This window comes from Danio rerio, chromosome 3, assembly GCF_049306965.1.
Source record: "Danio rerio strain Tuebingen ecotype United States chromosome 3, GRCz12tu, whole genome shotgun sequence".
Classification (NCBI taxonomy): domain Eukaryota; kingdom Metazoa; phylum Chordata; class Actinopteri; order Cypriniformes; family Danionidae; genus Danio; species Danio rerio.
In genome coordinates, this window is record NC_133178.1 from 64,855,598 (window position 1) to 64,882,256 (window position 26,659).

A 26,659-nucleotide genomic window follows, 5' to 3' on the forward strand; every position below is an offset into this window, starting at 1 on the left:
CAGTGTATGAAGTGGATGGAGTATGAGTCGGATCGCTGATGAATGCTAAACTTTTACGTTTGCTGTATAATTATTCTTCTGTTACGGGTGTTGTGCGTCTTTTTGAAGTAAGTGTATTATATCTGACTTCTGTAGCGTTCACGAGTGTGATATGTTTCACTTTGCTGTCGACTATCCCGCGGTTTGTGTGTGAGTTGCAGTAAGAGATCAAGGATAATGCTAACTTTAGCATAATAGTAATAATGGCATAATAATAACCTCCTGAAGCCATCAAAGCGCAGCGAATAGATGACCATAGACAACCTTATAACGCTAGATCATGTCATTTACCAGTTAGAAAACTTTATAATACAACTATCACAAACTTAAACCTGTTTGATAAACTGTATTATATCTAGCACATTGTATTGATTATATCTCACACCGAACGTGCTTTTACTGCATTATGTGTTGACAAGACAAAAATGGAGCGCAGTGCGCTTTTTATGTTGCTAGGCAACGACTGAATCAGCTGAGTATTGTACGTGAGTTGCTGTTGATATTAATATAATAAAAAATGTAATAATATCGTGATATTCAGGATTTGGGGCAACGCAGTGGGTAGTGCTGTCGCCTCACAGCAAAAAGGTCGCTGGTTCGAGCCTCGGCTGTGTCAGTTGGCATTTCTGTGTGGAGTTTGCATGTTCTACCCGTGTTGGCGTGGGTTCCCTCCAGGTGCTCTGGTTTCCACTACAAGTCCAAAGACATGCGGTACAGGTGAATTGGGCAGGCTAAATTGTCTGTAGTGTATGTGAACTGAACTTAAACACTAAAAACTGAACTACACTGTTCCAGTTACTATGACCATTTATGTGAAGCTGCTTTGACACAATGTACATTGTAAAAGCGCTATACAAATACAGCTGAATTGAATTGAATTGAATTGAATTCTATGTGTGTAAATGAGAGTGTACGGGTGTTTCCCAGTGATTCGGTTGCAGCTGGAAGGGCAACCGCTGCCTAAAACATAAACTGGTTAAGTTAGCAGTTCATTCTGCAGTGATGACCCCAGATTAGTAAAGCGATTTAGCCAAAATGAAAATGAATAATACATGTAATTATTAGCATTATACACTTTGGAAAATCCCGTTCTCTTTATAGTCGCTGCTTTTTAATACTTAATTAGAAAATATATTTAATATATTTGTAATATCGTCTAAACTTGCAAATCTTTCAGGTATTAAATTTGAGCACTAAATATAAAGACAAATGTGCATCCTGGCTTAATGTATAATGTACATGGAGCGCACGTGATCATGACATGCAATCGTGAGAGCAGAAAAATTGCGCACTGCCGCACGCATTCAAAATGATTTCATAAGCTTGCATATCGTCTTCAGCTTCCTCAGAAATATTTTACCTTTATTCAGTTGCTAATGTTATCTGTGTCTCAATTCTCTTGTATTTCTTAGTGTTTATTAACTGTGGTTAGAAATATGCTGACAAATATATCTGATGTTTCCACTTCACATATTTGAATGTCTTCTGTCTGCTAAAGCAACTTTATTTTCTTTGATTTCAGAAGAACGAGATTGCGTGAAGATGATAAACCACTAAAAGCTGGAAATACTTGAGTACATCATTCTTTAATGAAAAGAAGAGGCAAGATTTTTTCACCTAACTCCGTGTGGAAAGAGATTGATTGGGATGCAAAGCAGCCATAAGATTCACAAGATGGTCCACACTGGAGAGAAACTATTCACATGCACCCAGTGTGGTAAGAGTTTCACACGATCATCACACCTTAATCAACACATGATGACCCACACAGGAGAGAGACCATTCACATGTACCCAGTGTGGTAAGAGATTCACACAATCATCTTCCCTTAATCAACATATAAAGATCCACACTGGAGAGAAACCATTCAAATGTACCCAGTGTGGAAAGAGTTTTACAATCTCCTCATTGCTTAACCCTTAAAGACCGAGACAGCCGCCCGCGGCTAAAAATAAGTATTGCTCTTAAATGTTTAATAACTTTTGATCCGCTGATCCGATTCATACAATTCAAAGATTGGCATAAAGAAGAGAATCTCAGCTTTCCAGTGCCGTATCACATAACATTCGCGGACTTTCAGAGGCTCCGGAATCAGTGCGGTTACGTCATCAAAATTTGACAACGCTGATTTGACAAAGAAACGCTCGTCACTAAGTCTCCGGACAAACCAGACATGATACATTGATGCATTGTCCCTCCTCCATGCCCAGATTGGTTCAAACTCGCTATATCACAACCAATAAGCATAGGTTTCGCTTTTGTTTGTGGATCAACAAGCTTTTTGAACAACACGGAATGAGAGATAGGCATACATTTATGCGCGGCTAAATAAAACGCAAAAAAACATGTTTTGCATGAAATAATTTTCATACTAAGTACTTTTGCATGCACAGCAGCACAGAAACATGACAAAACAGTGACACAGCAAAGACGAACTGCTGCTCTTGCTGTTTTCAAAAGACGCAAATGAAGGTGCAGCTGTTTGTCTGCATTGCAGACAACCATTTCCAAATCCATATCCACAGACAACCATATCCATGCTGGCACATAAAACCTAAGGATGTTCCATATTGAATCTAGTTTCGTTATGTAACTATTTATGGTATAGTAAATATTTATATCTATTTTTTTACTGAGGATTTGCACCATGTTTATTTGGACTTTGACACATTATTTATTATTTTCTTATTTTTTTTATTTGTTCATTGTAAGTGGTGTTGTTTATAGTAACTGAAAATATATTATTTGGAAAAAGTCAAATTTGCTTCACTGTTCTATTATTTTGTAACATTTTTTTTTTCTGTTTAGTTCATTCCCAGAACTTTTGGGCAAATACATTGTCAGTAAATAAATGCATTTTTTTCCCCCATAGAAAAACGCCTTGGAATAACATTGAAATAAATTGCTATAACTTGCTCAGGGAATTGTGGATGTAGACAAAATTTAATTTGGAAGTATAAAACATCATAGCATGTATTTCTAAAGAAAGAAAAACAAACTTCATAAGGTTTTGTTTGAAATAACTGGAAAATGCCACTTTTTTTAAAAATCGTTTCTGGAAAATTCTGGAATATTTTCTGTCTTTTCATATGTTTTTGGACCAAAAAATATTTTAGACTGGACCTTTAAATGATACAGATTGAAACTTCAGGTTCTCCTGTTTAAAATGATATATGACACTTGAGGCTGACTGCTAAAATAAAAATAAAACTGCTTTTTAAAAAAATAATAATATAGGCCCATTAGGTGCCCACAAAATACCTCTAGGTCTTTAAGGGTTAATAGACACATGTTGACCCACACTGGAGAGAGAAAACACAGATGTGATCAATGCGGTAAAACATTCACGACTGGTTCATTTCTGAAGCTCCATCTAAGAGTTCATACAACGGAGAAACCGTATTCGTGTTCTGTGTGTGGAAAGGGTTTTACATGGCGGACAAATTTAAATCGACATCAGAAGATCCACACTGGTGTGAAAGAGCATTACTGCTTTGAGTGTTGGAAGACTTTTATGACAGCTGACGATTTGGAACGGCACCAAAGGACTCACACTGGAGAGAAACCGTACACGTGTTCACACTGCGACAAGAGATTCAGTCAGTTAGGCAGCCTGAGAGCACATGAGAGGACTCACACTGGAGAGAAACCGTACATGTGTTCACACTGCAACAAGAGATTCACACAGTTGGGAGCTCTGAGAAGACATGAGAAGATTCACACTGGAAAGAAACCCTAAAAGCAAGGCTGTGCCAGGGCTTGAAATTAACCTTTGGCGACAAAACGCCAGCCCAGATAGTCATGCAGTGTGAAAACATCTGTGACACGACTACTTTGGAAATCCTGCAGTCTGAACTCGGCATTAGAGAATGCAGGACCTTTTGCGAAGGTTAAATTTTACACTCTACACACTACCAGATATTAAATATCACATGTGATCATGACCACCTTCTGCTTCTGGCATCCGTTCTTCATACGTGGATTACTCGGTTAGCTGGATTTAAGAAATTGACGATTTGACACGATCCAGGATTGTTACGTTCTTCGAAACTGATCCGAGTTGTTGTCATAGCAACAGTTCTGGTAGCTCAAACCTGGTCGGGAGCAGGCTCATTTCATATAAACAGGATTAGATCGGCTCAGTTCAAGCTAAGAAAATACTTAAAGTATGTGCCGAATTCTGATATTTTCCTACAGTAGTAGTTATATACACTTAGGAAAATAGTGAATATTTTTTTAACTATATTTACATTTATAAATTTAAATATTTACATTTTAATAAAACTTATGCAATCTGCACCCCCAAAATGAAAGTACAAAGACTGCCACCTTGTGGTACAAAGAGAAAGCTTATTGATATGAACTTTTTAGACCGCTTTAGAACATTTTGTGTCTGATAATAGACGTGCACAATGTGACTTTTCACTTTTCCACACAGGGCTATGAACTTTTGGATTTTGTTTTGCTTTCATAATAAAAACCTTAATTTTTTAAACTGCATGATGTGTTTACTTGTGTTATCTTTGACTCATATTTACACAAATTTCTTGATCTGAAACTTTAAAATATGACAAAATGCAAAAATAAAACAGTAAGTCAGTAAGGGGGAAACACCTTTTCAAGCCACTATACTGTATAAACACAGATTTTACTGACTTATTGATAATGGTTTGAGCTTTTGCCACAGAAGTATCTGAAAATCCCCCTGTTTACTCGTTCACTGTAAACAATATACTGATTTACAAGTGAGGCACAGAAAGTGAGGGCTTTATCATGAATATTGATGCTGTTCTCACTCTTGACAAAGACCGGCCTCTAGTGGGTCATCAGTGTGACTGTGTGAATGAAGAGACCCAGAACATGAGCTTCTGTGTTTGTCTTTATTTACAGTTTCATTTTAGTCCACAATATAAATAATGATGGTCAAAGGCTCACAGTGATCTGAACATTTACATTACTCTGTGCTAAGTTTCTTCAGATTTGAGCCCCCGCCTTGTTTCTTCCTCAAGAGAAATTATTATTATTGTTTACTACTAATAGTAATAAAATAATTGATGTATATTCTGATGTTCAGTTTGTGGACAGCTTTCCCTATTAAACAATTAAAAACTAAATATCAGGTCAGGAAATGCTTTTCATGTAAATGTTCTGCACACATTAAATTAGGAAAGAAAAAGAAGAAGCCTACGAAGCCTTCTCTACAAATCATTAGGAAGAAAATCATTGTAAGCTTTAGCAAATGTATTAATCTTGATGTTATTAATGTTTAAAAGATTCATTAATTAATAAAATTTGAGTCAGGAAAATATTAAATTTAGCTATTTTCTTTAACTTATTTTTGTAAATAGAAAATGTACAGTGTAACACAATATATAATATGGTCGAGAGAATGATCACTACCAGAAACGTACAGTAATATATCTCTCATAGATACATATATAAGTCTATGCAACATTATTATTTTATGTGGGCTACTTTGAGATATTCTTTTTTTATTGGGTTAAGAAACCCACATTAGTCACATCAAAGTTAATAACAAAAGACAAATATCATCAGACACACGAGTCTTTACTGTTCCCCAAAACTTTGTCGCATTCTCCAGAAGCAGAACTGAGGAAAACAGAATATTTTGATCTGAGTCACAAAACAAAACTGCATCAGGTCCATTCATCATGTTATAAAGCAGCATGGACTTTATTATAATGCTGGATTCACACCAAACATGTTTCATACAGTGAACAGACCTACCATTAAACATGATAAACCTTCACTATTAAACCAGAAACATTCATTATAAGCCACTTTCAGACCACACAACCTCACTATTCTCTAAGCAACAAACAGCAGCCAATCAGCATTCGCCGAACCACAAACAGCAGCCAATCAGCTTCCGCTGAGCCACACGCTAATATCCCGCCTCGGCGCTCAGTGTATGAAGTGGATGGAGTATGAGTCGGATCGCTGATGAATGCTAAACTTTGCCGTTTGCTGTATAATTATTCTTCTGTTACGGGTGTTGTGCGTCTTTTCAAAGTAAGTGTATTATATCTGCCTTCTCTAGCGTTCACGGGTGTGATATGTTTAACTTTGCTGTCGACTATCCCGCGGTTTGTGTGTTAGTTGCAGTAAGAGATCAAGGATAATGCTAACTTTAGCATAATAGTAATAATGGCATAATAATAACCTCCTGAAGCCATCAAAGCGCAGCGAATAGATGACCATAGACAACCTTAACGCTAGATCATGTCATTTCCCAGTTAGAAAACTTTACTTAATAATACAACTATCACAAACTTAAACATATTTGATAAACTGTGTTGTATCTAGCACATTGTATTGATTATATCTCACACTGAACGGGCTTTTACTGCCTTTTGTGTTGACAAGACAAAAAAGGAGCGCGTGCGCTTTTTATGTTGCTAGGCAACGACTGAATCGGCTGAGTATTGTACGTGAGTTGCTGTTGATATTAATATAATAAAAAAATGTAATAATATCGTGATATTCAGGATTTGGGCAACGCAGTGGGTAGTGCTATCGCCTCACAGCAAGAAGGTCGCTGGTTCGAGCCTCGGCTGTGTCAGTTGGCATTTCTGTGTGGAGTTTGCATGTTCTCCCTGTGTTGGCGTGGGTTCCCTCCAGGTGCTCTGGTTTCCACCACAAGTCCAAAGACATGCGGTACAGGTGAATTGGGCAGGCTAAAGCCTGATTTATACTTCTGCGTCAGGTGACCGGCGTAACCCACGGCGCAGGCAACGCGCGTGGCTGTGCATTTATACTTCTGCGCGCTGTCTCTGCCGGTCTGCATTAACACTTCCGAAACGCTAGTTGGCAGTGAGGTGTAAATGTTCCTCTGTGTCAAGTTTCTTCGCTACTTTTTTGCATTTCCTGAACACTTCCGGGATGTACAAGTGGCTCAAACTCGCTCATTTTGAGGCAGGAACCGGCGGACGTGCAACAACTTTAACTATGAGGTAAACACAAAACAAAACTTTCCATCCGGAGCTCCTTCACGGGACTCCACACTTGTAAACAATCGCTCGCGCGGCGTCGCGCCATTCGCGCGCCTCTCGGTCCCGCCCAGACTCGTCAGCGCTACCAAGCCGACCAATCACAGAGCTTATGCTACGCGTCGTTGCGACGTGTAGTTACATTTTTTGAGAGGTGCACGTCAGTGACGGCGATGGCCACGGCGAAGGGCTATGCGTCAGCGCCGTAGCATACGCCGGTGTTTGACGCAGAAGTATAAATCAGGCTTAAATTGTCTGTAGTGTATGTGAACTGAACTTAAACACTAAAAACTGAACTACACTGTTCCAGTTACTATGACCATTTATGTGAAGCTGCTTTGACACAATCTACATTGTAAAAGCGCTATACAAATACAGCTGAATTGAATTGAATTGAATTGTATGTGTGTAAATGAGAGTGAACGGGTGTTTCCCAGTGATTCGGTTGCAGCTGGAAGGACATCCGCTGCCTAAAACATAAACTGGTTAAGTTAGCAGTTCATTCCGCAGTGATGACCTCAGATTAGTAAAGCGATTTAGCCAAAATGAAAATGAATAATACATGTAATTATTAGCATTATACACTTTGGAAAATCCCGTTCTCTTTATAGTCGCTGCTTTTTAATACTTAATTAGAAAATATATTTAATATATTTGTAATATCGTCTAAACTTGCAAATCTTTCAGGTATGAAATTTGAGCACTAAATAAAAAAAACAATTGTTCATCCTGGCATTAATTATAGTGTACATAGAGCGCACGTGATCATGACATGCAATTGTGAGAGCAGAAAAATTGCGCACTGCCGCACACATTCAAAACAATTTCATTCGCTTGCATATCGTCTTCGGCTTCCTCATAAATATTTTACCTTTATTCAGTTGCTAATGTTATCTGTGTCTTAATTCTCTTGTATTTCTAGTGTTTGCTAACTGTGGTTGTTTCAGAAATATGCTGACAAATATATCTGATGTTTCCACTTCACGTTTTGCTCATATTTGAATGTCTTCTGTCTGCTAAAACAACTTTATTTTCTTTGATTTCAGAAGAACGATATTGCGTGACGATGATAAACTACTAAAAGCTGGAAATACACGAGTACATCCTTTTTTTAATGAAAAGAAGAGACCAGATTTTTTCACCTAACTCCGTGTGGAAAGAGATTGATTGAGATGCAAAGCGGCCGTAAGATTCACAAGATGGTCCGCACTGGAGAGAAACCATTCACATGCACCCAGTGTGGTAAGTGTAAATAACCCCAAGTTATTTAAGTTAGGTTTCAGTGTTAATTATTTATGCTGCTTTTAATTACTTCTCTATTTCTTTAAAAGTTGTTGTGTTTTTGTTATTTATTTGAACTCCGCTTTGCACTAAGTTATTTAGCCTATAGAGACCCTTATTTTGACGCGCGGCTTGCCGGAAGTGGTCAGGTGCGCGAGAGCGCGCAGATCACGGAAGCAGGGAGATTGGAGAAGCGCGCCTAGCACGAGGGAGAGAGCGATCGCTTGCACAGAGAAATGCACGGAGCTAATGTTACATTTAAGGACTGATTTAATAGAGATTTAATGCATATTTGAGTTTTGTTTTTTGTTCTGTTCATCTTTATTGTTTGAACACCTGGTTGGAAGGGAGAACAAGGTAGATGAGGACATTTTTATACATATTGCTAAAATTTGATGCATCTGTTGGCTTGCTAATAATTTAAATTGCTATTTTATTGTAAAATTAGTCATATATTTGAAGATACTTTATAATATTGTCACTAAGTTTATTGTTTTGTCTTATTATGTGAACTATTATTCATTACATTTTTTCTATTTGTGTTTATTCATCTGTTCTTAGCTCTTACGGTGTTGTACAGTCTTTAAGGACGGCAAATGCAACAATAAAGGCACAAAGGAGGACAGTGCAACATCAGTGCATGAGTTTAATCCTTTTATTTCTCCAACCGGGCTGTTACAGTAAGAGCTTGCACCCACTGACATTATTTGCTGATGTAAATGATGACGGATCACGGTTCCAATTTGTGCACTCCTGCAAAAGTAAACGAACAAATTGATAATGTTCAAAACAAAGAAGTTGATGAAGAAGTAGAAGCTCAATCTGAAGAATTAGACACAAATGTACGTCGCTCTACCCGTGAACGAACTCAGACAGACAGGATGCTTGCATATCAAAGGGAGGAGTCTCATAAAGCAGAAAGAAAGCTTATGCATGCATATGAAAAATGGAAGGCTGAGGCTCGGAAAGCAAGAAGTCAGTTGAAATTAGACATTTCTGAGAGTGAATTAGCAACACTCATAGACTCATTGGAAAAGGAAAAGGACAGTGTGATGAATGCATACATAAAGGTTAGAAGTAATGTAACTCCACCCACTGATATGAGAAGGAAAATTGATGCTTGTGATGCTGTTACTAAGGATATAGTAAAAATTGCATATGAGAGGATCTCAGGGGTAGATGGAGGCTTTGACAATGAAACCGTAAAGGGGCATTTACGTGAGCTGCTTGAACGAGACTACGCTCGCTCTGTTTATGGTTCTACTGTTTCACGCATCAGCTCCAAATCCAGTACACCTATAAGTCAACCTTCTCTGAATTCTATACTAATGGCTAAACGCATAGAAGCAGCAGCAGAGCTAGCAGCTAAGGAAGCAGAATATGCTACTGTAATAGAAGAAAGGGAGCAAAGAGAAAAATTACGACTTCTAGAAGAGAAGCAAAGAAAAGAACTTGAGGCTCAAAAAGGCGAGTTTGAAAGGCTCCAAGCGATGAAGGAGGTAAGAGCAGCTAGAGCAAGACTGGAGGTGTATGACAAGGAAGAAACTGTTGACACTGTTAATCAAGATGAAGGGCTGCAGCAACCTGTAAGCCCTCCCACGCATAAACCAGTATACTTATCCTCCGTTAATCCAACGCCTAACATTTCATTACAGAGACCCAACGCTGATGTGTCTCAATTAGCGCAGGCTGTCCAAGATAGCATAACACTAAACAGACTTCCTATGCCAGAGCCCACAGTTTTCAGTGGTGACCCCATTCACTTCATAGAGTGGAAGGCTTCATTTCAATCACTCATTGATAAAAGACATATCTCTTCAGGAGACAAGTTATACTACCTGAAGAAGTACGTTACTGGGCCTGCTCTGAAAGTGCTAGATGGTATCTTTTACAGAAATGATGAGGAGGCTTACAAGGACGCGTGGAAGAGGCTTCTAGATCGCTACGGACAGCCATTCATCATACAACGAGCATTCAGAGAGAAACTTGCATGCTGGCCCAAAATTCAATCCAAGGACTCGGTAGGACTTCGAAATTTCTCTGATTTCTTGAACTCATGTAAGGATGCAATGCCACATGTAAAGGGACTGGAAATATTGAATGATTGCGAAGAGAATAGGAAGCTTGTAAGCAAACTCCCTGATTGGGCGGCTGCCCGCTGGAATCGTCAAACCACACAAACGTTGAGTGAAACTCAAGATTTTCCAACTTTTCAAGAATTCGCCCATTTCATGTCTGTTGAAGCTGAAGTTGCCTGTAATCCAGTCACATCCTTTCATGCCCTTCATGTTTTAGAACCTAACAAAGAGAAAAATTATTTCAAGGTCAGTAAACCTAAAGCTAATGTCTTCCATACAAAGACTGTCACACAGCATGATAATTCAAAGCCCACTGGAAAGGTCAATAAGCCATGTCTGTTCTGTCAAAATGGTGAACATCAAATTCATGAATGTTCTAAATTCTCTGCAAGGTCTCTTGAAGAACGTAGACAGTTCGTAAAGAATACAAGATTGTGCTATGGATGTTTGAGGCTGGGTCACAGTGCCAAGGACTGCCGCTCCCGACATTGCTGCAACACCTGTAAGGGAAGACACCCTACCTGCCTACATGATGACAGCTTCAATAGAAAGGTGAGGTCTTCTTCTGCTCAGAGCCCAGAAAATGTCCATGAAGGAGTTGCGACAATGTCATTGAGTGTAGAATCTGGATGCACGCCTGTTAACACCTCGATGATTGTGCCAGTGTGGTTGTCCACACATAAAGACCCAGTTTCTGAGAAGCTCATCTATGCTCTGTTAGACACACAAAGCGATTCAGTCTTTATTGAATGTGCAGTATGCAAAAGTCTTAAAGTCGACTCCTGTCCCGTGACGCTTAAACTCACTACTTTGGTTGGAAAGGACTCCTTGATGTCAAGTGAAAGGATTTCTGGTCTTCGAGTTAGAGGTTTCAATTCCTCACTGATTATAGATCTACCCCCTGCATACACCAAAGAATGCATTCCTGTGGATCGCGCACACATCCCTATAATGGAGACTGCAAGTCATTGGAAACATCTAGCCACTCTAGCAGACAAAATTCCCCCACTTCAAAATTGTGAGGTTGGACTATTGATAGGATACAATTGTTCCAGAGCGCTAGCGCCCCGAGAAGTAATTCTTGGAACGGAGAATGAACCATATGCTGTTCGCACGGACCTCGGATGGAGCATTATAGGTCCTTCCTTAACACATTTTGAGCCCCAAAGCAGTGCTGCCATGTGTCATAGAGTGTCTATCAAGGAAATACCTGCAGTAACTCCCACGGATGTGATAAAAGTGCTGGAATCTGATTTCAAGGATACAGAAGGGCACACTAAAGTGACTTCTCAGGAGGACATCATGTTTCTGAGAAAGCTGGAAGAGAATATCAGATTGAACAAGGATAGTCATCTGGAAATGCCCCTGCCATTCAGGAAAAGACCATATCTTCCAGATAACAAACCTCTAGCTGTCATAAGACTTCAACATTTGAAGAGGAGATTAATGAGAGATCAGGAGTACAGAGAGCATTATGTAACATTCATGGAGGAAGTAATAGAGAAGGGTAATGCAGAACAGGTGTTTGAGGAAGGACGAGAAGGAGAAAGATGGTACATACCACATCACGGAGTGTACCACTCGAAAAAGCCAGGGAAATTGCGTATAGTTTTTGACTGTTCAGCCAGATACAAGGGAACTAGCTTGAACGACCATCTTCTAACTGGCCCAGATCTGATGAACAGCTTAACTGGCATCCTTTTGAGGTTCAGACAGTACCCTGTAGCCCTAATGTGTGACGTGGAAAAAATGTTCCACCAATTTCATGTAGACCATGCAGATCGTGATTATTTACGATTTCTATGGTGGAGAAATGGAGATTTCAATTCACAGCCTCAAACCTTCCGCATGACAGTGCATTTGTTTGGAGCCTCATCGTCCCCTGGATGCGCTAACTATGGGCTGAAGCATCTTGCAAGAGAAGGTGAACGTCTGTATCCTCTGGGCTCGCAATTTATTATGCAAGATTTCTACATGGATGATGGAGTTTCCAGCATTGAAAGCACAGAGAAGGCCATCAAATTGGCTGAAGAAGCTCGTCAGCTTTGTGCACTGGGAAGCTTAAGTCTTCACAAGTTTGTGTCTAATGACAAGGAAGTCTTGAAGACAATACCACCCTCAGAGTGTGCGGTAGATGTTACAGCTGTCGATCTTGCTCTCACTGATCAGCCTTTGGAAAGAGCTTTGGGCATTTACTGGAGTCTGGAACAAGACAATTTCAAATTCCATATCACTGTTAAGGACCAACCAGCAACTCGTAGAGGGATACTGTCTATAGTGGCCTCATTGTTTGATCCCTTAGGCTTTCTTGCCCCCTTTGTACTCAAAGGAAAGACCATTCTGCAAGAAATGTGCCGAAGTGGTATGGGTTGGGATGATAACTTACCCGCTGATCTACAATCAGCATGGGAACACTGGAAGGCAGATCTAGTTAACCTAGAAAAGATTGAAGTGCCTCGTTGTATTATGCCTTCTGGCTTTGGGAGAATCATAAGGAGAGAGATTCACCACTTCTCAGACGCCAGCATGAGTGGATATGGTCAGTGTTCATATCTCAGACTCGAGAACGAGCAAGGTGACATCAGTTGTTCGTTGCTCATGGCAAAATCTAGAGTGGCCCCACTCAAGATCACAACAATTCCTCGGCTAGAATTGGCTGCCGCAGTGGTGTCAGTTGCAGTGAATGACATGTTGAAGGAGGAAATGAACCTGGCAGATGCAGAAGCGTTCTTCTGGACTGACTCACAAGTGGTGTTAGGTTACATAAACAACGAAGCTCGCCGTTTCCACACGTTTGTGGCAAATAGAGTACAAAGGATTCACCGCACCACAACTCCTCAACAGTGGCGGTACATTTGCTCAGATGAAAATCCAGCCGATTACGTATCGCGTGGTCTAAGTGTTAACAATCTTGTCACTTCCAACTGGTTTAGAGGACCTAAAGTTTTATGGGAAAAGCAAATACCTGCACCTATGGAAATCAGCAAGCAGCTTCCAATTGGCGACCCTGAAGTCAAGAAGGTTCAGTCACTCAACACGCAAACTGTACAGTATTCATGTTTGTCAGACCGTCTCACCAAGTTGTCCTCATGGTCCAAAGCTATCCAAGCTGTTGCACGTTTAATACGTCGTGTCAGGAAAGACAAGTCACATAATCACAGTACATTGGCGGAACGGAACGATGCACTATGTATCATAATCAAGGACTTACAGAAGCAGACATATGCAGAGGAGATAACTTTACTCTGTAAGGGCAAACAACTACCTCGCAGCAACAGACTATACAATCTTGACACCTTTGTCGACCAAGATGGATTGCTGAAGGTGGGAGGGAGACTTTGTGAGGCATCTATCCCTAATGCTGTCAAGTATCCAGTGATACTTCCGAAGGAGCACCAACTTACAAAACTCCTGATTGCTGATTGTCATGATAAGATGGCTCATCAAGGAAAGGGAATGACTATAAATGAAATCAGATCAAGAGGATTCTGGATTACGGGAGTTAACAGGACTGTAGCTTCCTTTGTACGACAATGTGTGAGATGTCGCAAGTTACGTGGACCTACGGAAGAGCAAAAAATGGCTAACTTACCCTCAGAGCGCATAGAGCCATCCCCTCCATTCACATACAGCGGGATGGATGTTTTCGGTCCATTCATCACCAGCAAAGGTCGCAAGTCAAACAAGAGGTATGGACTTCTCTTTACCTGTTTCTGTTGCAGAGCCATCCATATTGAGATGCTGGATGACATGTCCACAGATGCCTTTATCAATGGCCTGCGTTGTTTCATCGCTATCAGAGGAGCAGTCCATCAAATAAGGTGTGATCAAGGCAGTAATTTCATTGGAGCCAGGAATGAGCTCACCAAAGCTATGGAGGAGATTGACACCAACCGTCTGGTAACATTCTTAGCGGAAAAACAGTGTGACTTTGTTTTTAATGCACCTCATTCAAGCCACACTGGCGGAGTTTGGGAAAGACAGATTAGAACTGTCAGAAGTGTTCTTCGCTCCACCCTGTCACAGTCATCTGGAAGGCTCGATGACTCTTCTCTGCGAGCGTTCTTTTACGAGGCCATGTCCATTGTAAACAGTCGTCCGCTCACGGTTGATAGTCTAACTGACCCAAGTAGCCCTGAACCTCTAACCCCTAATCACCTCCTCACTCTAAAACCTACTCAAGCCCTACCACCTCCTGGCAAATTTGTCAGGGAAGATGTGTATGCCCGTAAGAGATGGCGGCATGTCCAATACTTAGCGGAACAATTCTGGGGACGTTGGCATAAGGAGTATGTGTCTAACATCACAACAAGACAGTGCTGGCATACACCAAGAAGGAACATGCAAGTAGGAGATATTGTCTTGGAGAAGGCAGTGGATCTGCCTAGGAATGAGTGGCGCTTGGCAAGGATTATTGAGGCAGTCACTGACAAGGACGGATTGGTGAGAAGAGTGAAAATACAGTTCGGAGACAGAAATCTGGGGAAGGATGGTAAACGTCTACATAAACCATCTGTGGTGGAACGTCCAGTACAGAAGTTGGTCCTGCTGATGGAGGCAGCCTGAACATACTGACATATCCTTTGAGTAAACAGTTCATAGTAATATATGTTTTAGTGTTGTTTACATCTAGTCTTAAATGGTTATAGTAGTAGTAATTATAATTCATTTAAAATCATTCGTGATTAAAAGGTTAAAATTCATAATCACTCATGATTGGTGGGAGTGTAAATAACCCCAAGTTATTTAAGTTAGGTTTCAGTGTTAATTATTTATGCTGCTTTTAATTACTTCTCTATTTCTTTAAAAGTTGTTGTGTTTTTGTTATTTATTTGAACTCCGCTTTGCACTAAGTTATTTAGCCTATAGAGACCCTTATTTTGACGCGCGGCTTGCCGGAAGTGGTCAGGTGCGCGAGAGCGCGCAGATCACGGAAGCAGGGAGATTGGAGAAGCGCGCCTAGCACGAGGGAGAGAGCGATCGCTTGCACAGAGAAATGCACGGAGCTAATGTTACATTTAAGGACTGATTTAATAGAGATTTAATGCATATTTGAGTTTTGTTTTTTGTTCTGTTCATCTTTATTGTTTGAACACCTGGTTGGAAGGGAGAACAAGGTAGATGAGGACATTTTTATACATATTGCTAAAATTTGATGCATCTGTTGGCTTGCTAATAATTTAAATTGCTATTTTATTGTAAAATTAGTCATATATTTGAAGATACTTTATAATATTGTCACTAAGTTTATTGTTTTGTCTTATTATGTGAACTATTATTCATTACATTTTTTCTATTTGTGTTTATTCATCTGTTCTTAGCTCTTACGGTGTTGTACAGTCTTTAAGGACGGCAAATGCAACAATAAAGGCACAAAGGAGGACAGTGCAACATCAGTGCATGAGTTTAATCCTTTTATTTCTCCAACCGGGCTGTTACAGTAAGAGCTTCTCACATTTGTCATCCCATAATAAACACATGTTGATGCACACTGGAGAGAGACCATTCACATGTACCCAGTGTGGTAAGAGTTTCAGACAATCATCACACCTTACTAAACACATGTTGATCCACACTGGAGAGAAACCGTTCCCATGTACCCAGTGTGGTAAGAGTTTCAGACAATCGTCGTCCCTTAATAAGCACATGTTGATCCACACTGGAGAGAAACCTTTCACATGTACTCAGTGTGGTAAGAGTTTCACACAGTCGTCAAACCTTTATCAACACATGATGATCCACACTGGAGAGAAACCATTATCATGTACCCAGTGTGGGAAGAGTTTTTCACAATCATCATCCCTTAATCAACACATGTTGACCCACACTGGAGAGAGACCATTCACATGTACCCAGTGTGGTAAGAGTTTCACTCAGTCATCATCCCTTAATCTACACATGAAGATCCACACTGGAGAGAAGCCACACACATGTACTCAGTGTGGAAAGAGTTTTACAATCTCCTCGTTCCTTAATCAACACATGTTGATCCACACTGGAGAGAGACCACACAAATGTGATCAATGCGGCAAAACGTTCGCGACTGGTTCATTTCTTAAGCTTCATCTCAGAGTTCATACAACGGAGAAACCGTATTCGTGTTCTGTGTGTGGAAGGAGTTTCACATGGCGGACAAATTTAAATCGACATCAGAAGATCCACACTGGTGTGCGAGAGCATTACTGCTTTGAGTGTGGGAAGACTTTTGTTACAACTGGTGATTTGGAACGGCACCAAAGGATTCACACTGGAGAGAAACCGTACACGTGTTCACACTGCGACAAGAGATTCAGACAGTTAGGATCTCTGAAAAGACATGAGAAGATCCACACTGGAGAGAAACCCTAAAAGCAGGGCTCGAAATGAACCTTTTTGCTTGGCAGCACTGGTGCTTCTGGCTTCAAAACTTGTAGGAGCACCAGCCACAATTTAGGCGCAACCATCAAATATTCTGAGCGGCATTACTAGTTAAGCTTTTATATTAATAGATTTATTACATTTAAAATCAACACTAATCAAAACTAACAACCAAAAGAATCTGCATGTGCCCATCTGCCCTGTACACACTGCATTACATGAATGACATGAGCTGGGTTAATGAATATAACTGTGCTGTTCTCACAGGTGGTGTCTGATATTGAACAGATGATATTGACATGTAACGTATTATTTGCATTCGTCATCTTAATAGCAATAACAGTCTGTTATGAGCTGCAATATTAGTCTTCTCTTATGCCGAGTTCAGACTGGATAATTTTAGCACTGATTTTGACTGATTTTGAGAAATCGCAGACAAATAAGTGAAATCACAGACAAATCGGCGCTAGTGCACATAAGTGACAATCACACAGTGTGAACTATCAAAGACACGATCTGAGTGAGTCGCCGATGCCTGCGAGATATTTGCCATTTTAACATCTCAATTGGATTCAGGTCGGGGCTTTGACTAGGCCACTCCAAATTCTTCATTTTGTCTTTCTTCAGCCATTCAGAAGTGGACTTGCTGGTTGTGCTTTGGATCGTTGTTCTGCTGCAGAACTCGTGTTTGCTTCAGCTTGAGGTCACTTAAAGATGGCCGGACATTCTCCTTCAGGATATTTTGGTGCACAGCGGAATTCGTGGTTTCATTTATTGCAAATCTTCCACCTTCCAAAATCTCGTCAATCTACAGAGTATTTCAAAAAAATCTTGGGGATCATCAAGATGTTTTCTGGCAGACACTTTTTCACACAGGGCTATGTAGTTTTGGATTTTGTTTTGCTTTGATAATAAAAGCCTTCATTTAAAATCTGCGTGATGTGTTTACTTGTGTTATCTTTGACTCATATTTACATTAATTACATGATCTGAAACTTTAAAATATGACAAAAGGCAAAAAAACATAACAATAATTCAGTGAGGGGGAAACACTTTTTCAGGCCACTATACTGTATAAACACAGATTTTGCTGACTAGTTGACTAGTTACATTACATTACATTACAAAATGCCTTTGTTTACTCGTTCACTGTAAACAATATATTGATTTACAAGTAAGGCACAGAAAGTAGCTGTGTCCCAAATGGCACACTATACACTATGTACTTATGCACTTACACACTCAACAGGATAGTATATGTATGTAGTGTCGTCCCAAATGACGCACTAATGTTTTTTTACTAAACGGAAATTCAAACCGTTTCCCTGATGACGTTTGACAGTTGCCAAATCAGTGAAATAAATGACCGAATTATCAAATAATACCTATCGTGAGTATTGCCGCATTCACCATCGGGAGGCAATATAATCACTCTAGTAGGAGAATTTTGCTCTCTCCATCCAAAATAAATAAAGTTATTCGACATGTGCGTCCGATAGCTCCGCCCCTTCCGCTACGTAAGCAAACCTGCGGTCGTTGAGTGCGTGAAGTGTCCATCATTACACACTTCATTTTAGCGACTGAATGAGTGCATCATCCGGGTAATTAAAGTGCACTTATTATTTTAAGAGTTTTCAGTGTGAACACACTACTTACACTGTTTATACTACAAAATGGCGTAGAATTGTGCATAAGTATGCGATTTGGGACGCAGCTCGTGAGGGCTTTATCATGAATATTGATGCCGTTCTCACTCTTGACAAAGACCGGCCTCTAGTGGGTCATCAGTGTGTCTGTGTGAATGAAGAGACCCAGAACATGAGCTTCTGTGTTTGTCTTTATTTACAGTTTCATTTAAGTCCACAATATAAATAATAATTGTCATAGGCTCACAGTGATCTGAACATTTACATTACTCTGTGCTAAGTTTCTTCAGATTTGAGCCCCCGCCTTGTTTCCTCCTCAAGAGAAATTATTATTGTTTACTTCTAATAGTAATAAGATAATTGATGTATATTCTGATGTTCAGTTTGTGGACAGCTTTCCCTATTAAACAATTAAAAACTAAATATCAGGTCAGGAAATGCTTTTGATGTGAATGTTCTGCACACATTTAATTAGGAGGGAAAAAGAAGAAGCCTACGAAGCCTTCTCTACTCTACAGATCATTAAGAAGAAGATCATTGTAAGCTTTAGGAAATGTATTAATCTTGATGTTATTAATGTTTAAGAGATTCATTAATTAATAAAATTTGAGTCAGAAAAAATATTAAATTTAGCTATTGTCTTTAACTTTGTATATAGAAAATGTATAGTGTAAAACTATATATATAAATTATATGGTCGAGAGAATGATCACTACCAGAAACGTACAGTGATATATCTCTCATAGATACAAATACAAGTCTATGCAACATTATTATTTTATGTGGGCTACTTTGAGATAATTCTTTTTTTATTGGGTTAAGAAACCCACATTAGTCCCATCAAAGAAAATAACAAAAGACAAATATCATCAGACACACGAGTCTTTACTGTTCTCCAAAACTTTGTCGCATTCTCCAGAAGCAGAACTGAGGAAAACAGAATATTTTGATCTGAGTCACAAAACAAAACTGCATCAGGTCTATTCATCATGTTATAAAGCAGCATGGACTTTATTATAATGCTGGGTTCACACCAAACATGCTTCATACAGTGAACAGACCTACCATTAAACATGATAAACCTTCACTATTAAACCAGAAACATTCATTATAAGCCACTTTCAGACCACACAACCTCACTATTCTCTAAGCAACAAACAGCAGCCAATCAGCATTCGCCGAACCACAAACAGCAGCAAATCAGCTTCCGCTGAGCCACACGCTAATATCCCGCCTCGGCGCTCAGTGTATGAAGTGGATGGAGTATGAGTCGGATCGCTGATAAATGCTAAACTTTGCCGTTTGCTGTATAATTATTCTTCTGTTACGGGTGTTGTGCGTCTTTTCAAAGTAAGTGTATTATATCTGCCTTCTGTAGCGTTCACGAGTGTGATATGTTTCACTTTGCTGCCGAATATCTCTTCAGGAATTAGGAAAACATCTTACCTTTATTTACAGTTGCTAATGCTATCTGTGTAACTTGGCTTCCATTCATTTGTGTTTCTAGTGTAATTTACTGGTTGTTTCTGAAATATGTTTAGCACAGATATAATATCTGTCAGATAATGTACTCTTATATTCAATAATAATGTTTCTCACTTTAGGTTGTGTTCAGTTTTTGACTGGCTTTTGTCCGCTAAAACAGCTTTATTTTGATTTCAGACCTTAAAATAATGATTGTGTGAACACATTTAAGATGATAACCTTCTCATTTAAACACCTCATTTACTGACTGGAGGTATTTTTAATGAAAATAAGACAATATTTGTTTCTTCTGCACTCAGTGTAGAGATTGATTGAGAATCTGTGTATTATAAGTGTATTATATCTCACTTTTATAACATTCGCGAGTGTGATTTGTTTAATTTTGCTGTCGACTAACGTTATCTCGTTCGAGTTTGGTTCTGTTTTGGTTTGATCTTCATCAAATGCATACCTGTCAACATCGGGATGTGAAAATTAAAGATATGCCCAACATTAGGGACCCACTCCCCTCCTCCTTTTAAAAAAATCCCTAAATTTCTAAATATGCCCATCTAGAGCTGTTTCATTGTAAATAAACAGTTAAATGGTTAGTAATATGTTTAATATTATGTACAAATAAAAAAACAAATATATACATTAGCAGCAAATACATGAGCAAACAGTTCAGCTTATTAAAATTAATAGCTGTTTTAATGAAATAGAATCAAGCTATTAAATTTTATTAGCCGTTTCTTCCCTGTATAACGTACATATTCTGATTAAAGAGCAACAAATGAATCCCTTATTTATTTAGAATTTTACGTTTGATTTGATTAAATAACAGGTGTCACTTTAAAAATGCACACATATAAGAATATAAAAAAGGCATTATTATTACAACATATTGGAGTTAACTTGAACACTTGTATTGGTAAGCTTAAGTGAGCTCACAATGAATGCCTTTGAGGCAGAAAACTGCTTACCAATACAAATGTTCAAGTTAACTCCAATATGTTGTTTGCATGCACTTTTCAACTGCAACGAACAGTACTTGATTTGTGAGTTAAATGGAGATTATTGTGACTATACAACACATTAATGATGCCATTATGAGCAATGTATGTTTATTATAACAGCGCCATCATGTTGATTTCTGTTGTGTTACACACTTTATATCATTTAAATGTCACATCTGTTTGAAATGTACATGATTAGTTTCAGTAATTATCAATGTGTGGTAATTTTGTATTTTCTGCATTTATAGGAAACCACACACACAAACACACCCATCAGCACACCAATTATAAATGTTTGGAAGTTCTACATCCATCAACCAGATTAAAGTTTGTTTTTTGAGAACTGGACTGTTGCACCTCTTTTTAATGGAAGAGCATGGCTGGAAAGCAGGAGCTAGTGTAACGACCACAGTAATAATCGCAAATAGTCTGTTTAAACACACCCAAAACCCAAACATTGAAAAAAAAAACGACCAAGATTGACATCTTTAGATATTATCATTATTAATTATGTGTATATGTATGTTTAAACACGCACCCAAAGCCCAAACATTCGCTCCGCTTCACATCGCCTCCTAAAATCGTGTACGTGCGCACCACGACACGACAGCAGACAACTCACTAGTTCACGTCACTCTCCAGTTAGAAATGTAGTTAGTGTTTGGCTGGAGACATGCAGGAATTACACACAAAACTAAGCTATACTTACATGCTATTTCAGAACAAATATTCAGAGTAGCATGGTGAACAACATAGGGAGGCTGTCATTGTTTGACCAAATGTGAATTATAAAAGCAATTTCAGCTCAGTGAAGCAGGCTAGGCGGAATAGCACTACTTACTGATGTTCTGTTGTTGAACTAAATGTAAATCCACATTATCGAGGGCCCTTATGAAACCGAAAATAGTCACATCAATCTTCCATCGGAAGATTTTAGTGGCTGAACAACACTTCTGTGCATATAACCCATTTGTAATAACACAATCTACGACAGCTTTGGGGGACTTTAAGAGTTTTAAATCAGAACGTTAGCTGTCTAACAGCAATACTTCAGCCATGGTTCCTCCAGCGTGCAAAACTAACTCCAATATTGATTCAGGATTTTAAAAAGTTTCAGTTCAGCATTTGATTTTACCGCGTCTGTGACCGTCTCGTATGCAGGTGAACGCGCGGTGCGCATGCAAGCGTGCACTCGCGAATACAGATATGCGTAAACGGAGATGCGCAGAAGCCCAAATCTACATTTGTTGACAGTTTGAGCTACTTATCGAAGTTATGGGAGATGTCGGCCTGACGATATTTAATTGGATGAACATTTTTTAGTCTTATGCCTTATGCAGAATATAAAAACGAATATATAAAAGGTTTTACCTTTACTCAGTTGCTAATGTTATATGTGTAGCTTTATTAATTTGTGTTGCTAGTGTAATTTACTGGTTGTTTCAGAAATATGCTTTGCACAGATATAATATCTGACAGCTAACGTGCTGTAATGTTTGTTTGTTTACCTAACGTTTGCATTTTTTTTTTTCTCTTCACATTTTGCTCATATTTGAATGTGTTTTGTCTGCTAAAACAACTTTATTTTGTTTGATTTCAGAAGAACGAGATTAGAAGCGAAGATGATGAACTAGTTAAGGTTGGAAATACCTTGCTAAGTTTTTTTTAATGAAAAGAAGAGATAATATTGTTTTTCGACAGCACTCGATTGGGATGCAAAGCAGCCATAAGATTCACAAGATGGTCCGCACTGGAGAGAAACCATTCACATGCACCCAGTGTGGGAAGAGTTTCACACGATCATCACACCTTAATATACACATGTTGGTCCACACTGGAGAGAAGCCATTCACATGCACCCAGTGTGGTAAGAGTTTCAGACATACATCAAACCTTAATAAACACATGATGATCCACACTGGAGAGAGACCATTCACTTGCACCCAGTGTGGTAAGAGTTTCACACGATCATCAAACCTTAATGAACACATGTTGATCCACACTGGAAAGAAACCGTTCACATGCACCCAGTGTGGGAGGGACTTCAGACAAGCAGCACACCTTAATCAACACATGTTGATCCACACCGGAGAGAAGCCACACAGATGTGATCATTGTGGTCAAACATTTGCACGAAGTTCATTTCTGAACCGTCATGTAAGAGTTCACACAAATGAGAAGCAGTCCTCATGTTCTGTGTGTGGAAAGAGTTTTACACGGCAGTCGAGTTTAAGAAAACATCAGAAGATCCACACTGGTGTGAGAGAGCATGTCTGCTTTGAGTGTGGGAAGACTTTCATCACAGCTGATGAGTTGAGGCGACACCAAAGGATTCACACTGGAGAGAAACCGTACACGTGTTCACACTGCGACAAGAGATTCAGTCAGAGTGGAAGCCTGAAAGCACATGAGAGGACTCACTCAGTAATCTGCTAGCCTGACTTGTATGTTTTGTTTCTTTAATCATTCCTCATGATAACCAGTTGATTTCTAAAGAGTCTTTAAATAGTCTTTAAAAAGGGCTTCGCATCAGGCAGTGTGCTTCTCCACAAAGTCCTCCTGTAGCTTTAAAGGGCTCCTATCAGGCCAAATCAACTTTCAGGAGCTGTTTGGACAGAACTGGAGTGATTTAAAGCTCTTGCACTTCTGTGATGCACCATTAATGTGGAAAGGATTTTGGAGCACAACGTGCTGCTTTTTTTGCCAGGAGCACCATGCATATTCCAACAAGACACTGCAAAACCACATTCTGCACACATTACAAAGTCCTGGCTGAGGAGGGAGAGGATACAGGTACTCGACTGGCCTGCCTGCAGTCCTGACCTGCCTCCAATAGAGAATGTGTGCCGCATTTTGAAGAGCAGATCCCAACAACAAAGACCTCGCATTGTTACTCACTTTAAGACTTGTTTGCAGGTAGAATGGGACAAAACTACACCTGAAACTCTTCATCACTTGCTGTCTTCAGTCCCTAATCGTCTTTTAAGTGTTGTGAAAAGGAATGGCCACATTACAAAGTGGTATGATGCATTTCATTCATTGATGTCCACTCCAGGATTGAGTAACACAAGTTTCTTCAGATTTAAGCCTGCCTTGTTTCTTCCTCAATAGAAATTTTTATTATTAATTACTACTAATAGTAAGGAAATAAGTGATGTACAGGGTGGGCCATTAAATGGATACACCGTAATAAAATGGGAATGGTCGGTGATATTAATGTCCTGTTTGTGGCACATTAGTATATGTGAAGGAGGCTTGTAAATAACTCACAAAAGAAAAAAGTTATGTTGAAACCAGGCCTGGATTGGCTAATCAGGAGGACCGGGAGAATTCCCGGTGGGCCGTTCCGTTTTTTTGGCCGCGAGGGCCGGTGTCCCTAGCTCCAGAATCTGTTGCTCTCAGCAGTCACACTTTATAAATTAATTAATTAATTTACTTGACCACAGTCTTCTTATTCATTATTTTACCGCAGCTCTGCTCTTTTTATCTATTTTCTCGTAGCCTCGTGAGCATCATGCAGCCTGCAGGTTGATGATATAACTCAGATGAGTCACTGTTGTGGTCCAGTGGTTAGCACGTTAGGTTACGACGTCGCCGACCCGGGTTTGATCCTCGTCGAGTAATTTATTTTTTTCATTTTTATTGTTAAGACATATAATACTCTTAGGGTTGTTGAACATTTGAAGTTCTAAAGCAGCTGCTTTCTCAAAAAAACAAAAATAAGACGTGATAGTGTAATTATAAACTGAATTGGAAATTACCTTATTTTAATATAGTCAGTCGTGAACTGAGGTGGGCCGGTCTGAGGCTTAAAACTCCAGGGCTGAAAAGGAGTCCCACTCCGGCCCTGGTTGAAACCGAGCACACCATTGTTTTACTTGTGAAATTCCCAATAGGTTTATTAAGATGTATCCATAGAAGTGGCCCACCTTGTATATTTGCATGTTCAGTTTGCAGACAGCGTTCCCTGTTTAACAATTTAAAGTTAAATATCAAGTCATTAAATTCTTTTCAGGTGATTATTTTAATCTGTGCAACATGAAATAAACAAATCAATTCATTTAAAGGGTCACGAAACACCAAAACACATGTGTTTGAGCTGTTGACAGTCGTATATGTGTCCCACACTGCTAAAAACACTATTAGGACACCTATATTTCACTAAAAAGTGTAAATTGGTTGTTTTTGTGTTATTTCAAGCAAATTCGTACTTCCGGTTTGAAACAAATTTTTGAAGCTGCGTCACGGTCATGAGATAATAGCGTGTATTCCAGCGTGCAGACTGGACGTCTGTGCCAGAGTGTGTCTTATTACGTCTTACAGTGTGCTGCATTAATGCATGAGTAAGGCTTGGTTCAAACCAATCAGCGCGCTCTATTGTGCAACTTCATTAATATTCATTACTATCACCGTGTTTTCAGGACAGAGACGCCACGTTGTGTTGGCAAAACAAGCGTGAAGTGTTGCTTTTATAGTTTGCTGCAGTTCAGTTTTGTTTTCATTTTCTCTCTGTGAGAGCTCAGCTGGAGTCACGTGTGGATTAACAGTGTACGCGACGCTCGACAACAATAACTTACGTGTCTAAGGAGGATTATTGTTTACCTGAGAGCTGTTCTCATCTGCAAACGCTGAGATCCAGATTCGCTTGTAGTCTCCTCTTAATAAAGACGCGGCTCTAGTTGCTGGTGATTGTCCTGTCTCTACAGATTTGGTAAGTGAGCGACCAGTGCTCTTTGTTTATTCAGTTTGTTCGTATCTAACAAACTATTGCACCGAGTGTAAACATGTTAGCACCACAACCAAACTTTAACCTCGTGTAGGGTTTTTACCGCATTTAGTGACCGGAATAACACACGCGGCTTTTTGACACTACCTGTCGTGTGCATCTAAGTTTCTGGGAAATGCAGAGGTTTTTTTTTCTCTCATTCGCCGTGCGGTATCAAACATTGCATGAAAAATACACGCTTAGAGCAGTTCCTCCAATCAAATATCTTGTTTGTCGCGAGGGGCATGAATAAATTCCCTGAATGAAAGAGCCAAACTGCAGTTAAAGTCCACCATTTAATAATTTGCCAAATAATTCGACTACAGATGTCCATGTAAACAGTCACTTTCTCCCCTGTTTGTGTGTGTATTTTGACTCTGAAACTCAGCAGGTGCCTAAATAGACACTCCCACACCATCCCACTTTAGTTCCTCCGACACTCCTCCCTTAACAGAGCTGGACACGCCCACTTTTCTGACTTTTTCCAAAGTAGAGGTGTGAAAACACCCTGCTGAAACGAGGGGGTTTCATGGCCCTTTAAACACACACACAACCTGATATACAGACATCTAAAGGGACTGATAAGTGCCATTATGCCTCATCTTAGTGTGAATCCATCAGAAAAGGGACAGGGGGTCTGACATAAGAAGTGCAGTGAAAAAAACACACTCAGTAGCTATGTTTCCATCCAAAAATGCGAATAAATTTTATGCGCAAAACTGGATTATCGCATAAAAGTTGTACGAATGTAGCAGCATTTCCATCCAACGAGTCAAAGCAAAGAAAATCGTCACTTCCTGATTAACTGGCGCCAAATATCAACAGTAAAAACTGCAGTAGGAGAAGCTGCATCAATCTTTTCTAAATGAATGCGCCTCAGAAGACAATCCTGACAAGCAGTGAGCGCGCAGTGGCGTTTGAAGGTGTCAGACGCGGAGCACAGGGGCTCTTGATTCTGGAGGTCATTAATAATATAATAACATTAATACAGAAATGGTTAGGC

General features: G+C 39.5%; 3 protein-coding genes across 10 annotated transcripts in view; all 3 read left to right on the forward strand.

Moving 5' to 3' along the window:
* On the forward strand, positions 1 to 4,539 carry LOC141381326 (uncharacterized). Of its 2 annotated transcripts, none has more exons than XM_073945280.1 (3): positions 1 to 107; positions 1,562 to 1,949; positions 3,316 to 4,539. In XM_073945280.1, the coding sequence occupies exons 2-3, from the start codon at positions 1,687 to 1,689 to the stop codon at positions 3,776 to 3,778; spliced, it is 726 nt and encodes a 241-aa protein (XP_073801381.1). In that variant the 5' UTR covers positions 1 to 107; positions 1,562 to 1,686; the 3' UTR covers positions 3,779 to 4,539. The 2 variants fall into 2 exon arrangements, with proteins under 2 accessions (XP_073801381.1, XP_073801382.1); XM_073945281.1 differs by having other exon boundaries at positions 20 to 107; positions 1,675 to 1,949; positions 3,316 to 3,988.
* Positions 1,565 to 25,567, forward strand: zgc:113265. Of its 7 annotated transcripts, none has more exons than XR_012401298.1 (4): positions 1,565 to 1,840; positions 8,096 to 8,291; positions 8,892 to 15,525; positions 15,730 to 17,700. XR_012401298.1 is itself a non-coding variant. In XM_073945209.1 (4 exons), exons 2-4 carry the CDS (start codon positions 8,278 to 8,280, stop codon positions 23,325 to 23,327), a joined length of 1,710 nt encoding a protein of 569 aa, XP_073801310.1. In that variant the 5' UTR covers positions 5,967 to 6,072; positions 8,096 to 8,277; the 3' UTR covers positions 23,328 to 25,567. The 7 variants fall into 7 exon arrangements, 5 of the variants coding, with proteins under 5 accessions (XP_068075555.1, XP_073801310.1, XP_073801308.1 ...); XR_012401297.1 differs by lacking the exon at positions 1,565 to 1,840 and adding an exon at positions 5,967 to 6,072; XM_073945209.1 differs by lacking the exons at positions 1,565 to 1,840; positions 8,892 to 15,525 and adding exons at positions 5,967 to 6,072; positions 22,658 to 25,567 and having other exon boundaries at positions 15,730 to 16,755.
* LOC101882465 (gastrula zinc finger protein XlCGF49.1-like) overlaps positions 23,831 to 26,659 on the forward strand; it is a 17,404-nt gene continuing 14,575 nt past the window's right edge. The window contains exon 1 of the mRNA XM_073935401.1: positions 23,831 to 23,911. The gene's annotated coding sequence lies outside the window, so the exon portion shown is untranslated. The remainder of the gene's footprint in view (positions 23,912 to 26,659) is intronic.

Bases quoted from the DNA above. Each gene is read 5' to 3' on its own strand.
- LOC141381326 (XM_073945281.1), top strand. From the start codon at position 39: ATGAATGCTAAACTTTTACGTTTGCTGTATAATTATTCTTCTGTTACG. The intron at 108-1,674 runs GTAAGTGTATTA...CCGTGTGGAAAG, and splicing joins GTGTTGTGCGTCTTTTTGAA to AGATTGATTGGGATGCAAAG. The intron at 1,950-3,315 runs GCTTAACCCTTA...TAGGTCTTTAAG, and splicing joins AGTTTTACAATCTCCTCATT to GGTTAATAGACACATGTTGA.
- zgc:113265 (XM_068219454.2), top strand. From the start codon at position 9,050: ATGATGACGGATCACGGTTCCAATTTGTGCACTCCTGCAAAAGTAAAC.